This window comes from Lepidochelys olivacea, assembly GCF_965140295.1.
Source record: "Lepidochelys olivacea isolate rLepOli2 genome assembly, chromosome: 23".
In the NCBI taxonomy this organism is placed as follows: Eukaryota; Metazoa; Chordata; order Testudines; family Cheloniidae; genus Lepidochelys; species Lepidochelys olivacea.
The window spans coordinates 7,328,381-7,343,146 of NC_140433.1; the positions used below are offsets into that span (position 1 = coordinate 7,328,381).

Genomic DNA, 14,766 nt, shown 5'->3' on the forward strand with positions numbered 1-14,766 from the left:
AGTTTGTCACACAGTAACTCGACGTGTGGGCCCCCCTAGAGTGCACTAAAAGTTCCCCCGTGTGCTTTAATGTGCTCCAGTTTAACAGCAGTATGCCATAGTGCACTATAGACCTTTCCGTGCACTGCAGCAAGGCCAACCTAGCTTAGAGAGGAAGTGAAAGCAGCTATAAAAATATGGAAGAAAGGGGAACTCAATAGTAATGAACATAAATCAGAATCTCAAAATTGTAGAAAATTGATAAGGGAAGCAAAGGGACACAAGGAGAAATCTATGGTCAGTAGAGTTAAGGGCAATAAGAAACAGCTTTTTAAATATATCAAGAACCAAAAGAATCCTATCAATGGTACTGGTCCATTACTCGATGGAAATGGTAGAATTATCAATATAATGCAGAAAAGGCAGAAGTGTTCAATAAATATTTGTTCTTTATTTGGAAAAACCCTGATGTAGTCAAGTTATGTGATAGGTTTCAGAGTAACAGCCGTGTTAGTCTGTATTCGCAAAAAGAAAAGGAGTACTTGTGGCACCTTAGAGACTAACCAATTTATTTGAGCATGAGCTTTCGTGAGCTACAGCTCACTTCATCGGATGCATACTGTGGAAACTGCAGCAGACTTTATATACACACAGAGAATATGAAACAATACCTCCTCCCACCCCACTGTCCTGCTGGTAATAGCTTATCTGATGAAGTGAGCTGTAGCTCACGAAAGCTTATGCTCTAATAAATTGGTTAGTCTCTAAGGTGCCACAAGTACTCCTTTTCTTTTTGCGAATACAGACTAACACGGCTGTTACTCTGAAGCTTATCTAAAGTGATCATCAGGTTGGGCCATTTCCAGCACAAATCCAGGTTCTCACCCTCCACCCCCCCACACAAATTCACTCTCCTGCTGGTGATAGCCCATCCAAAGTGACAACTCTTTACACAATGTGCATGATAATCAAGTTGGGCCATTTCCTGCACAAATCCAGGTTCTCTCACCCCCCTCACAAAAACCACACACACAAACTCACTATCCTGCTGGCAATAGCTCATCCAAAGTGACCATTCTCCCTACAATGTGCATGATAATCAAGGTGGGCCATTTCCAGCACAAATCCAGGTTCTCTCACACCTCCCCCACCCCCATACACACACAAACTCACTCTCCTGCTGGTAATAGCTCATCCAAACTGACCACTCTCCAAGTTTAAATCCAAGTTAAACCAGAACATCTGGGGGGGGGGTAGGAAAAAACAAGGGGAAATAGGCTACCTTGCATAATGACTTAGCCACTCCCAGTCTCTATTTAAGCCTAAATTAATAGTATCCAATTTGCAAATGAATTCCAATTCAGCAGTTTCTCGCTGGAGTCTGGATTTGAAGTTTTTCTGTTTTAAGATAGCGACCTTCATGTCTGTGATTGCGTGACCAGAGAGATTGAAGTGTTCTCCGACTGGTTTATGAATGTTATAATTCTTGACATCTGATTTGTGTCCATTTATTCTTTTACGTAGAGACTGTCCAGTAAATTATGAGCATGTTGAAAAAACAGTTACCTACCTTTTCATAACTGTTGTTCTTCGAGATGTGTTGCTCACGTCCATTCCATTCTAGGTGTGTGCATGACCACGTACCCAGTTGTCAGAGATTTTTGCCTTAGCTGTATCCACAGGGTCGACTGTGGTGCCCCACTGAGTGCCGTGCTCATGCATCAGTATATTAGGCACTGCCAACCCTATGCCCTCTTGGTTCCTTCTTGCCAGCAACTCCGACAGAGGGCCAGGAGAGTTGGTTAATGGAACAAACATGAGCAACACATCTCGAAGAACAGCAGTTACGAAAAGGTAGGTGTGACGCTCTATACCCTAGCCCAGTCCTGCTTGATCTTCACGAGGATTCTGTGGAATGAACGGAACTTGAGGGAAGGCGCGTATCAGAGCGCTCGACAATGGGAGCAGGAAAGCATCCGACAAGGAGCCTCTCTCAGACCCCCGAATGGAGCAGAAAAGGTGGCACTTCCTGCTCTCCCTGGACGTGAAGAGGTCCACCAGGGGAGTTCCCCACCTTTGGAAGATGATGCTGATCACCTCTGGATGGAGGGACCACTTGTGGCAAGATAAGAAGGTCCTGCTTAGGCGATCTGCCAAAGTCTTCTTGGCTTCATGGAGGTGAGTGGCCACCAGATGGAGGTCATGTTGTACGCAGAAATCCCATAGCTGGAGAGCATCTTGGCAAAGAGCAGATGATCTGGCTCCGCCTTGCTTGTTGATATAGAACAGAGGTGGGCAAACTACAGCCTGTGGGCTGACGGTCCTGCCTGGCCCTTGAGCTCCTGGCTGGGGAGGCTAGCCCCCAGCCCCTCCCCCGCTGTTTTCCCTCCCCCGCAGCAACGCCACTGCATGGGCAGTGTGACTGGCTCCGGCCAGGCGGTGAGGTCCTGCTGCTCTGAGCTGCATGGTAAGGTGGCGGGGTGTGTGTGGGGGAGTTTGGATAAGAGGCACGAGGTACCGCAGGGGGGCAGTTAGGGGACAGGGGGCCGAGGGTATGGATAGGGGTCGGTCAGGGGACAAGGAGCAAGGGGGGTTGGATGGGTCGGAGGTTCTGAGGGGGGCAGTCACGGGGCGGGAAGTGGGAGGGAGCGGATGGGGGTCAGGATATTTGGGGGCGGGGCACAGCCTTCCTTATCTGGCCCTCTATACAGTTTCACACACTGATGTGGCCCTTGGACCAAAAAGTTAACCCTCCCCAATATAGAACATAGCTGCTGTAACGTCCATCAGGACCCGAACCACTCTGCTCTTTATGAGAGGTAGGAAGGCGTGGCAGACCAAGCAAACAGCTCTGAGCTCCCTGACATTGATGTGTATGGAGCAATCGAGACCAAACCAGAGACCTTGCATGCTGAGATTGCCCAGGTGGGCTATCCACCCCAGGTCCAAAGCATCAGAGAAAAGGGTAACCAATGGGAGTGGGGCCGCAAAGGGAACTCCCTTCAACACCAATGCAGGATCTTTCCCCCATGTGAGTGACGACAGGACATGGTCCAGGACTCTGACTAGATGGTTCATGCTATGTCCGTTGGGGATGTAGACCGACGCCAGCCATGCCTGAAACTGCCTGAGGTGGAACCACAAATGCCAGACCACATAAGTACAGGCTGTCATGTGGCCCAACAACCGCAGGCACGTGTGAGAGGTGGCGAGAGGAGTGGATAATGGAGGCCAGGGAGACCATGTGAAACTTCAACTTCTTGAGACTCGTTGAGGCAGCGCAGGTCAAGAATTGTCTGAGGTCTCCTTTTGCTTTCAGGATTAGGAAGTAGCGGAAGTAGAACCCTTTCCCTTTCATGTCCCAATGGACCGCCTCCACTGCCCACAGGGTCAGGAGGTTCTCGACGTCTCGAACGAAAAGTTGCTCGTGAGAAAGGTCTCTGAAGGGGGACAGGGAAGGAGGGTGGGAGGGAGAGTTGGCCATGAACTGCAGAGTGTAGCCCGAAGATACTACGTCAAGCACCCAATGGTCTGAGGTGAGCCACGACCAGGCCAACTGGAAGGGGCGCAGGCAGTTGAGGAAAGAATAAGAGGGTGGATCCTGGGAAGCGACTGGGTAGCCGTCCTCAGGTGCACCCTCAAAATGCCTGCTTCTGGAAGGACCAGGCTGGGCAGAGGAACGGGAAGATGAAGGGTGCTGCTGCTTAAACCTCGTCTTTGTCCTTTTTCCTGTAAGTGCTTGAACAGGGGATGCCCTGTATCTTGACTGAAGAGGTGGAGGATGGAGCGGCTTCCTAGCCTGCTGAGGAGTGTGCAGGCCCCAGGAATGGAGGGTGGCATGGGAGTCTTTAAGGCTGTGGAGCTGAGCATTGGTAAGCTCAGAGAAGAGCCCTGTTACCTCAAAATGGAGGTCCTGAAGAGTGGTCTGCATCTCCTCAGACTCTGGGGGACCGTAGCCAGGAGCTGAGCCTCATGACCACCACAGAGACGACCACCTTGGCCACTGAGTTCGTAGTATCCCAGGCCATCTGGAGGGTGCCTCGCGCTACTGCTCTGCCTTTCTCCACTAAGGTGGCAAACGCCTGGACCTGGTCCCATGGAAGGGCATCCTTGAATTTGCTAATGGAGTCCCACAGATTGAAGTTGTACCTGCCTCGTAGGGCCTGATGGTTAGACACCCGAAATTGAAGGCTGGCTGTCCAATAAATTTTCCTGCTAAACAAGTCCCACCTCTTGGCGTCTATTTTTTGGTGTGCCACTAGGCTGGCCCTGACTGTCCCACTCATTGACAGCGGACATGACCAAGGACGCTGCTGGAGGGTGGGCGTACAGGTATTCAAATCCCTTTGCAGGGACATAGTACTTCTTTTCAGCCTTCTTGGCAGTAGACAGAATGGAAGAGGGAGTCTGCCATACTGATTTGGCAATTTTAAGGACCTCTGGGTAGACAGGCAGCGCAACCCAGGCCAGGGTGGTAGAGGATATAACATTAAAGAGGTCGTCAGACTCCTTTGCTAGCTTCTTGACCTCCAAGGTCAGATTGGCAGCTGCCCTTTTGAGGAGGGCCTGGTGCGCCTTAAAGTCGTTGGGGGGGGTTGCCTGTTTGGGATGCGCCCACCACCGTTTCATCCGGAGAGGATGACGACTGCACTGCAGGGGGAGGGGCAGCTTCCCCTTCCTTGTCCGGGGATGGCTCCTTGGGTGTGTTGCCCCCACTTCAGATTCGGCACCGTGCTCCAATTCTGGTGTCAGTGGTGCTGGAGGCAGCTTGTCTGATGTGGCCAGGGAGAAATGGTGGGAGCACACTCCATGGGTTCCAGTACTGCCACTGCGTGGGCCACGGGCTCTGCTGCCACACCGCCACTGTGGGAGCTGTGCCAGCCTTGCCGGTTGGTGGTGACTCACCTTTCCTTGGTGAGGGGCTGAACTGCCACTCCGACCCAGACCACTGCCCATCCAGAGACCAGGGTGGAGCTGTAGAGGCCCGAGTCTGCTGATTGAACCTCGTCGGCGACCAGTAAGGAGAGGGCGAGGATCAGTGTCTGTTCGAAGAGCGGTACCAAGGAGTCTGAGACCAGTGCCGCGATTGGGAACTATCCTGGACCAGAGGGGACCGACGCCTGGGAGACCGCCTAGGCGATGGTGACCTGCGCCATGGTGATCTCTGGCGGGAGGTCCGATGGTACCCTGGGTATGGGGTTTGGTGCCTTAACTCAGGTGTCCTGCGTCTCGTAGGTGGAGATTGTGGCGTGAGGAACCTGGTCTTCTAAACGGGAACCGGGACTGCGGTACCTGCACCTGTGGTCTGGGGACCAGGGATGTTCCACTGATTTAGAGGGCAGTCCCACAACCGGCTTGCCCTTGGATGCTGGGGGCCTTAGCGGGGCCTGTCACCTGGCTTGGTGTCTACAGTGCCAGCCGGCCTATTTGATCTGTGGCTGCCAGGACTGCTTTGGGCACCGAAGAACCTACGAGGAGCCGGGGCGCCTTGCCATTACCAAGGGGCAGATCCCTGGGTAGCTTGGGGGGGCGGGGGGGTTGGACCATAACGGTATCCCTGTGTAGCTCTGGGGTGGGTATGTGGCCTGACAGGTCCTTTTCCTGAAGCCCCCTTCCCCTCTGGTGCTGGCAGGCCCTTCGTCTGCAGCTGCTTCTTAGGCACCAGTGAGGGGGAACGGTGCCGGACGGACCCCAGTGTTGGGAGTACGTTCCGCACTGATGCCGAGGTGCTAGGCATGGAGTCCAATTGGGAGGGCTCTGAGGCAGGACGAAGTGCACCCTCCATAAGGAGAGCCCTCAACTGGGTATCCCACTCCTTTTGAGTTCGAGGGCGAAAGTTTTTGTAGATTACGGCACTTGTCCCCCAAACACTTTAAACAGCTCTTGTGGGGGTCGCTAATGGGCATCGGCCTGCCGCACCTACTAAACTATACTAACACTTAACTTAATGGTCTAAGTACCTATAAACTAATACAAAGGAGACAGAACAATGGGTTGTAAGAACTGCTAACACTCTTGCAATGCAAGACAAGGTGCTCCGACTAACTGTCACAGGCAGTAAGAAGGAAATCAGAGGGCGTAGGGCCGGCAGCGCCTAATATACCGACGCGTGAGCGCGGCACTCAAGCAGGTGCCGTAGCCGACCCTACGGATATCGCTAAGGCAAAACTCTCCGACTATGCACGTGGGCATGCACACACCTAGAATGGAATGGACATGAGCAACCACTCAGAAGAACAGCAGCTACCAAAGCTAGAAATTTTTAAATCAGCTCATTTGGGTTACTTGCACCCAAGAGTTTAAAAAGAGTTGGAGGAGGAGCTTATTGGACTATCAATACTCATTTTTCAATAAATCCTGTAACTTCCACAGAGTTTCCAAAGAATGGAAGAAAGCAAATGTGCTAATATTTAAAAACGGTAGATGTGATGACCTAGGTAATTGTAGGCCTGACGCTGATCCTCAGCAAGATAATGGAATGCCTGATATGGGACTCGATTAAGAAAGAATAAAAGTAGAGTAATATTATTCATACCAATCTACATGGGTTTATGGAAAATAGATCCTAACTTGATTGGTATGAGATTACAAATTTTGCTGATAAAGATAATAGTTGTAATATAATAAGACTTCTGTAGGGCATTTAATATGTATCCCACACCATTTTGATTAAAACCTAGGAAGATACAAAATTAACATGATACTTTAAATTAAATATGCTGATAGGTCTCAAAGTAATTGTAAGGGGGGGGCCTCATCAAGCAGGTGTGTTTTTAGCAGGGTTCTGCAAGGGGCAGGTTGCTGATTTAAAGATCTGGATTGCTTGGTCAACTGGGTGCCAGCAAACAGTATTATTTTAATACAGGTAAAGGCATACATCGAGAACAAAGAACGTAGGACACCCCTATAGGATGGGGGACTCTCTCCTGGGAAGCAGCAGCAGCTCTGAAAAAGATTAGGGGATCGTGGTGGATAATCAGCTAACCATGAGCTCCCAGTGTGATGCTGTGGCCAAAAGGGCTGGGATGCACAAACAGAAAAATCAAGTACAAAGTAGATGCATCCGATGAAGTGAGCTGTAGCTCACGAAAGCTTATGATCAAATAAATGTGTTAGTCTCTAAGGTGTTACAAGTACTTCTGTTCTTTTTGCGGATACAGACTAACACGGCTGCTACTCTGAAACCTACAAGTAGAGAGGTTCTTTTATCTCAGTATTTGGCATTGGTGTGACCACTGCTAGGACAGTGTCCCCCGTTCTGTTGTCCACAATTCAAGAAGGATATTGATAAATTGGAGCGAGGTCAGAAAAGAGCCATGAAAATTATTAAAGTATTAGAAAACCTGCCTTATAGTGATAGACTCAAGGAGCTCACTATTTAGCTTAACAAAGAAAAGGTTAAGGGATGACTGGATTACAGTACCTGCCTGGGAAACAAATATTTGATAATGGGCTTTTCAGTCTAGCAGAGAACAGTCTAACATGATCCAATGTCTGGAAGTTGAAGTTAGAAAAATTCAAATTGAAAAGACGGTACACATTTTTTAATTGTGAGGATAATTATCCATTGGAATAACTAACGAAGGGTCATCGTGAATTTTTCATCACTGGGAATTTTTAAACCAAGGTTGAATTTTTTTTTTTTTAAATAAGAGATGTTCTACTTCAAAAGGAATAATGTTGGGGAAGTTCTCTGGCCTGTGCTGTACAGGACATAACACTAGTGGTCCTTTTTGGCCTTGGAATCTATGTATCACATGGCAAGTAAGAGCACAGTAGAACAGAGGTTCTCAAACTGGGTGGCGCAGAACGTATTCTGGGGATCCTGAGAAACTTTGAGGGGGAGAGGGGAGACTTACTACGCACATTCAGATCTGGGCAGAAGGAGAGTGGTGGCTGCTGGCCAGGTGCCCAGAAGGGGGGTGGGGCACTGTAAGCTACTACAGACAAAAAGAAGGGGGGTGCGATCAAATAAGTTTGAGAACCACTGCTGTAGAATCACACCATAGCTTGCCATCCACTAACTTACCATGTAGACAAGTCCTTAGTTAGAAAGCGCAAGACACAAAAGGTACATGTAACCAACACAGCACTATGGTAGCCTCTCAGTTAGTTCTTCTAGTATTAGAACACTTCTGTACTGTGACACCAGTTATCACACACTGCTCGAGCACTATATACATAATCAGACAGTCAGAGTTTAATGCTTGAAGGGACCCATCTGCATTCCCTATAAGCTGCCCACTTGGGCAGCTGCACAGGAGACATTCCAGTGCTGCCCAGCTGATTAGCAGAGTCTGCACAGCCAGCAGCATGTGTTCAGGTGCCCCTTCCCCCACCTTGATTTCCCCAGCAGCCAGCTCACACAGTCTCCCGCTGCGCCCCCCCAACCCCATGCTCACTCCCCTCGCCACATACCCCATCTCTGCGAGCAGGGGAGGGGGAGACAACAGGGCTCAGGATAGAGTAGGAGAGCTTTCAGTGTGTCTTAAAGAGACAGCGTACGGGTTTCCCCAGCAGCCCACACACCTTCCAACACATACTTGTATTATTGTTGCTGTTACTTCTTGGCACTTCCTGCAGTGCATGTATATTTGCTAAAATAACACACTTTGAAAGAATAAAATTATAGTGTTTTGACTGGTTTATGCATTTCATAATTTTTATTTCTCTTTAAATTTGATTCTTTGAGCCATGAGTTCTAAAATGCCTAAGCTGTCCTGGTGGACTAATTATCCCTATGGTAACTTTTCAAAAATATACATTGTCTCTAGGTTTTTTGTTTCTACTGGTGGCGAACATCTGCACATACCTCGGTACACATAACATTTATGCTGCACATGAATAGAAAAAATTAGAGGGAACATTGGGGACCACCGCCTCAGAGTCTGACCTCCCGTGTATCACAGGCCACCAACAGTACCCAGCATCTGCACAGTAAACTCAACAACCAACATTAGACCTAAGCATTACAGCGCTCAGAAGACTAGACTATTATATGCCAGAGTCGGAGAACAGAAGGGACCGAGGGGCACCAGTGCCCAAGGCCCCCACAATTGCAGGGAAATGATTAAGTGAGATACACCCAGATAATCTTAGCAAGTGACTAGCACCCACACGCTGCATAGGAAGGTGAAAAACCCCGAGGTCCCTGCCACGCTGACCTGGGGGGAAAATTCCTTTCCAACCCCATGTATGGCAACCAGTTCAATCCTGAGCATGTAAGCAAAAACCAGCCAGCCAAGCACCTGAGAAAGAATGCTCGATGCCACCTCAGAGCCCTGGCCCCGCTACTGTCCCATCTCCAGCCATGACCATCCCCAATGCTTCAGAAGATGGAAATCAAACACTATTGAACCCCACCACACATGCCAGCAAGAGCAGTCTTACTTCGTGATGTGTGAACTGTAGCAAGTCTTCTGTACAAGTTCTTCTGTTTGGGATCAGGATGGAAGCCACTCTTCGTAAAATACACATGGACGTACATGGAGCCATTGTGCTGCACACTCTGAAATCACACACACCAACAGGATGGTTAGCCGCCTCATTCCCTGCATTGGAAAACCAGGAACGACACTGCCTAGGCTACGCAGAGCAGTCTGCATCAAGCAGCTTACTGTGCCCGTCATGATCACTTCAAGGCACATTGCTTTCCTCTTCTGGATGCACTAATAGCATCCGTTATGCTCCAGTGAGTCCACTGGCTAATCCAAAGTGACATGGCTATTTCCTGTGTAATGAAAATGCTTAATACATAGGGCCCATACGAGGGGAACATCACAACACCGGTTTTATAACTAGATTTACATATCTCTACAATTTTAAACATAAAGCTTCATCACTACAGGACCATTGCTTTTTCCATGTAAGTGCCACACTTCCCTTATTTCAGTCTGCTGTTTATTTATATTACCATAGTGCCGAGGAGCCCCAGCCATGGACCAGGACCCTGTTGTGCTAGGTGCTGTACAAACCTGGAACAAAAGACAGCCTTGCCCATAAATTACCTCTGTGCATAATACTTGCATAATATGTTTGAACAGTGGGAATGGCTGCTCTCGGAATGCTACTTGTCTAATCATGATTAGATAAAGGAGGTTTCCCATGCTCTGTCTGGCCATAAGGAAGGCAGGAGCCCACTCTTAACCATACAGAGGCTGCAAAGTATTCAACCTTTTGGGGTGACTCATGAATAAGGCTGTTCCAAAGACTGTTTTGTATTACAGTAACGCCATGGGGCCTGAGGGAGGTGAAGCCCCATTGCGTGGGAGCCATTCAGACATGGATGGTTTGAAAAACGTACAGCTTAATAGCAGACAAAACTAAGTGGGCATAAAAGAAAGAATATGGGTGAGAAGTGATAGGATCACATGGCCCCACCCACAGCCCAGCCCCACCACTTCAGTGGCTCCACTTGCAACCTGGCCCCACCACATCTTATCTTTGGCTCTACCCCCAACCCAGCCCAGCCCCCTCAGCGGCTCCAAGTAACTTTGGGGTTTTTTAAAAAATGTTTATGAGATTAAAAACTAAAAGACAACCAAGCCAGGCCTCGGTAATCCCCAAGGGCCATCTGTCTGCCACTGCAGTGGTCAGTGTCCTGTAGCAGCAGATTTTTAGGATGAGTTTGGAGAAAGATTGGATAGTGGCTTGACAGATCAATTTAGAGATGATGATCCTTGCCTACTTATGGCCCAGAAGCAAGCACTATGGGAGCTACAGGCAAGCAGGCTGTTGAGGCAGACACTGCAGGAGGAGTGGCAGGAGACTACTTGCTAGCAAACAGTAACAGCTGGAAGGAGGGACTTGAAGAGTGATAGCATGCAGCTGAAGTCTGAGAAGGCAAAAGGGGGAGCTAGCAGAGCAAATAGAAGAGAGAGTAATATAGTCCAACTGACATATCAAGAACACTATCTCAGCAGTGGCATTTTGAACAGGCCAGAGGTAGCAAGGAGCCAGAGTCGGGATGGGACATAAGGGACCTGGGTGAGAGTTTCAGTTATATGGGCAGAGAGAGAAGGCTGGGTCTGAATAAAAGGAGATGTTCCAGACTTCACCATTACTGGCAGAGCAGCAGCTCGCCACCACCCAAAGACAACACTCATTTGCAAACAAGGAAATGGTGCTGGTTTTGCAAGCTGACCAATGCCTTGTGCATGTACATCTCAGCATTTGACTCCTGCTCTGGAACAAGGACAGAAAGGACATTGCAGGCAGGGGAGTTTATTGCTGGCCAAATCAGGAGAGTGAAACTCAAGCTTGCAACAGAATGCCAGCTACACCTTACTTATGGAAAGATCAGTCACTCCGTAAAATCCCTGAAGGCTGCAGAGGGAAAGCCTGCAATGCCTTAGCCTAAGCATTTCATCTGAGGCTTTAAAAGGAGGACACAGAGCAAAAAAGGGGAGAAAACAACTCATCTCCATGTCAGTGCTCCATTCTATGGCCCATTATCCAGCGTCAGGAGAAAAACCACCTAGGAAGAGAGAAATCACAGTTATGTACTAACCTCAGGAATGTCTAACTCTGCATAGCGTTCATAGCACCCATCTGCATTCTCACCACTGGTCCAGTCACCATAGACAAGATCCCGTTGCTCCCAAAACAGTGCTGAGGTGACATTAAAATCTGTAAAGTGCTCATGCTCTGAGATATACACGTGAAGGTCCTGCAGGGAGAGGAGAGGAGGGTTGCTTCTGGCAGACAGCTCAGCGTGATGGTGACATTAAAATACTGAAGGGAGGGTGGGTGAAAGGGGATACTCTGCCAGGAGCAGATAGCCACCCCTGGATGGAACTCCAACTGTAATGCTGTATTACTTACCTGTGAAGTGTGGTTCTGCTCTGACAAGTGGCCCCTTTTGACTCAGCAGACAGCTCACAAGAGAACAGTTACATCTGCTGGCTAACATAAGTTTCTCCTGCTTTTGACTCCAGTTAACCATGCAGAGGCAGCACAGGAATGCGAGGGGAACCTGGAGTCTGGTGTGGCTTGTGTGTCATCAGGATCTTTAGCAGCATGCCAACTGACAAGTCCTGCCCTCTGTCATACCTATGTGATCCACACAGGGCAACAGGGTTGCAAAAGTTTATGTGCCTGCACAATCTTTATTGCTGAGTCAGAAAGACCCCAGCTTGACTCTCAGATCCCACTATGGGTTTGCAAGGAAAACAGCTCTAAAGCTGTAAACTGAGCAGGTTAGCTATGCAATCACTATGGGCTTGTCTACATGGGAAACAGTATAAGCTAAGGTCTGAATTTAAACAGCTACAGTTATATTACTATAACTCCCTATGCAGACACCCGTATTCCCATAGAACAGGGCCTTTTTTTAAATTTAGCTTATGTTGCTTGGGAAAGGGTTTAAACTAAACTGAAAAAAACACTCTTATTCTGGAAGAAGAGTGTCTGCACAGGGAGTTACACGGGTATAGTTATACAGATTTAATTATATCTGTACAACTGCAAACACTTTCCTACATAGACAAGCACTTCAGTGTAGACACTACCTTCAGTGAGACAGGATTCTCCCATTGGTGTAAGTAATCCACCTCCTCCAAGAGGTGGTATCTAGGATGGAATTCTTCCATTGACCTGGAGCTGTCTACGCTGGGGTTAGGCTACATCTACACAGCGTACCTGACAATGGCACAGTTGTACTGCTGCAACCGCACCTTTGTCAGATTCACTGTGTGGCCGTTCTCTCTCACTGCGAGAGCGCCCTCCTGGTGACAAAATAAAACCACCCCCAATGAGGGGCAGCAGCTTCGTCAACAGACGTAACGCTGTCCATACCAGCTCTTTTTGTCACTAAAACTTTTGTCGTTTAGGGGGGTGTTTTTTCAGACCCCTGAGCAACAAAAGTTTTAGCAACAAAAGTGCCAGTGTAGACATAGTCTTATGTCAGTATAGCTATGCCTCTCAGGGTGTGGAATTTTTAAACCCCAAAGACAAATAGAGAGCCTAAGACAGAGAACGTGGAATAAGCTCTGTAATGTGACAAATCCATCTATGCTCTGAAGTCACAGTGCCACTCAGAAGAACTGCTGCAAATCTAGGTGCTTATGACACCGTCAAACAACAGACTTCAAAACACAAGTGAGCAAACCTACAGCAGGAAATGCACTAGTGCTACCCGATCCCTTTTAAAGTTAAGAAAACAGAGACAACGAATGAGCACCTTGCTTCAGCTGCACGGTAGAGTAGAGGGTTAAGGGCAGGGCACCACATATTCCATATAGAACTGGGATAACCCCGATGGCAACCACCCCCGTCCATGCATCCTAGACAGAAGGGTACAGAGCTAGCTTTAGTGGCTCATCTCCCTGGGTCTCAGCTGCTGCACCGTTCTCCAGACAGCCCTGATCACCACCTGCACTTCCAGCTTCCCTGCTGCAAACTAGCCCCCAACTCTGGCATCCTGACCCCTACAGCTTGGTCCCGTTGAGCAGAGCAGGGAACACATGCTGGAATCCAACCGGCTTTCCACTTGTGGGGAATGCTGCAGAGCCAAAGATGGGTGAAGACAGGATCCAACGGGGCAGAGAGACAAGACAAAACATCAGCACTCAGCCATAGCAAAATGGCAAAACCCACAGCAAAAAAACACAGACTCCACGACCTCCTGGAAATATGCCAAGTTTGCAGCTGCAGAACCATGGAGTACATAGGGTCCTGACTGAATGGCGGTTCACACCTTAGAGCTATTTTGTTTGGCTCCCTGCAGCCTTGCACTAGCATCACAGCGGCAGTTTCTGCTTGTCTCACAGTTTTAAGGTTATAGGACTAGAAACATACATTTTTTAAAAATGAGAGCTGAGATTCTGAGCCTAATTCTGCAGCAAGAGGCGAATACCTCAGTACTAGAGGCACAGGCCTAGGAGACAAAAGACTGCAGCTTGACACTGGTCCGCCACAAGCTTCCCACATGACTTTTGACAAGTCCTCTTGATGGTTTGGTTACCCAGTGTGAAAATGGGGGAGGAGGGGATGATGTGTGGGCAGGAAGTGGGTGCAGCTGCACAAAACCAGGGTGACATGCAGAGAATTCTGGTCAGTCAGTGGAAGACAACAGTAAACGTGCAGCGTCCCAGGCCCACCGCAGAGCCTATTGGCGCTGACCCATTGGGGAAGTGCTGATCAGTGAGAACCATGGAGCTGACAGGGATCTGGGTGCACACTTTACAAACTTTGCTGGACATGCTCAGCGTGTGATGTCCAAAACCAGTGTCCTCTGGAAAGAGGAGAGACACTGCTCCTCAGCAAGGGAAAGCCTAGCTTTCAAACCTCCACTAATTCAGCTCCAGGGTTGCTCGAATATAGGCCACAGGAATCTGCCTGACAGTGGCAGTTTAGGGTTCATTTCCCAGAGTTCTATTTTCACTTCCCTCCCATTCAAGCTGCTCAAACTTCAGAGATCGAGTTTCCAAGTCTCCTAACCAGCACCTGGCTGATAGCTGGGGGAAGAATGTTGCCATACCACATCCTTCTCTGCATCCCACCAGGGATGGGAACTGGAAAGAACTCTTCCAGACTCCGATCCTTTAATGGAAGGAAGTTATTTCAGGGCTCAAAACCACTAGCCAGAAAACCACGGTTTGGGGACCAAGGTGTCCCTTGCACACACAGGACAAGATTTCTCCACTGGCTCTCACTTTACCTCCCTTTAAACCTCTCTCATTTCCTGCAACCCCACCCATCTCTTCTCATTCCCACTTTACTCCTGGGGGAATTCTGAGCCACTGCACATGCACAGAATTCATGCCCCCCCAGATTTCTTTGCTTCCC

The 14,766-nt window shown here is 48.8% G+C and overlaps 1 protein-coding gene across 2 annotated transcripts in view; it reads right to left on the reverse strand.

The window, feature by feature from the left end:
* The window catches only part of CLPTM1 (CLPTM1 regulator of GABA type A receptor forward trafficking), a gene marked incomplete at its 5' end in the record, with an annotated part of 46,459 nt that overhangs the window by 19,940 nt on the left and 11,753 nt on the right, over window positions 1–14,766 (reverse strand). For both annotated transcript variants that reach the window (XM_084613001.1, XM_084613002.1), the window contains 2 exons: window positions 9,370–9,487; window positions 11,489–11,647. In XM_084613001.1, the coding sequence (XP_084469127.1) occupies window positions 9,370–9,487; window positions 11,489–11,647 (277 nt within the window). The remainder of the gene's footprint in view (window positions 1–9,369; window positions 9,488–11,488; window positions 11,648–14,766) is intronic.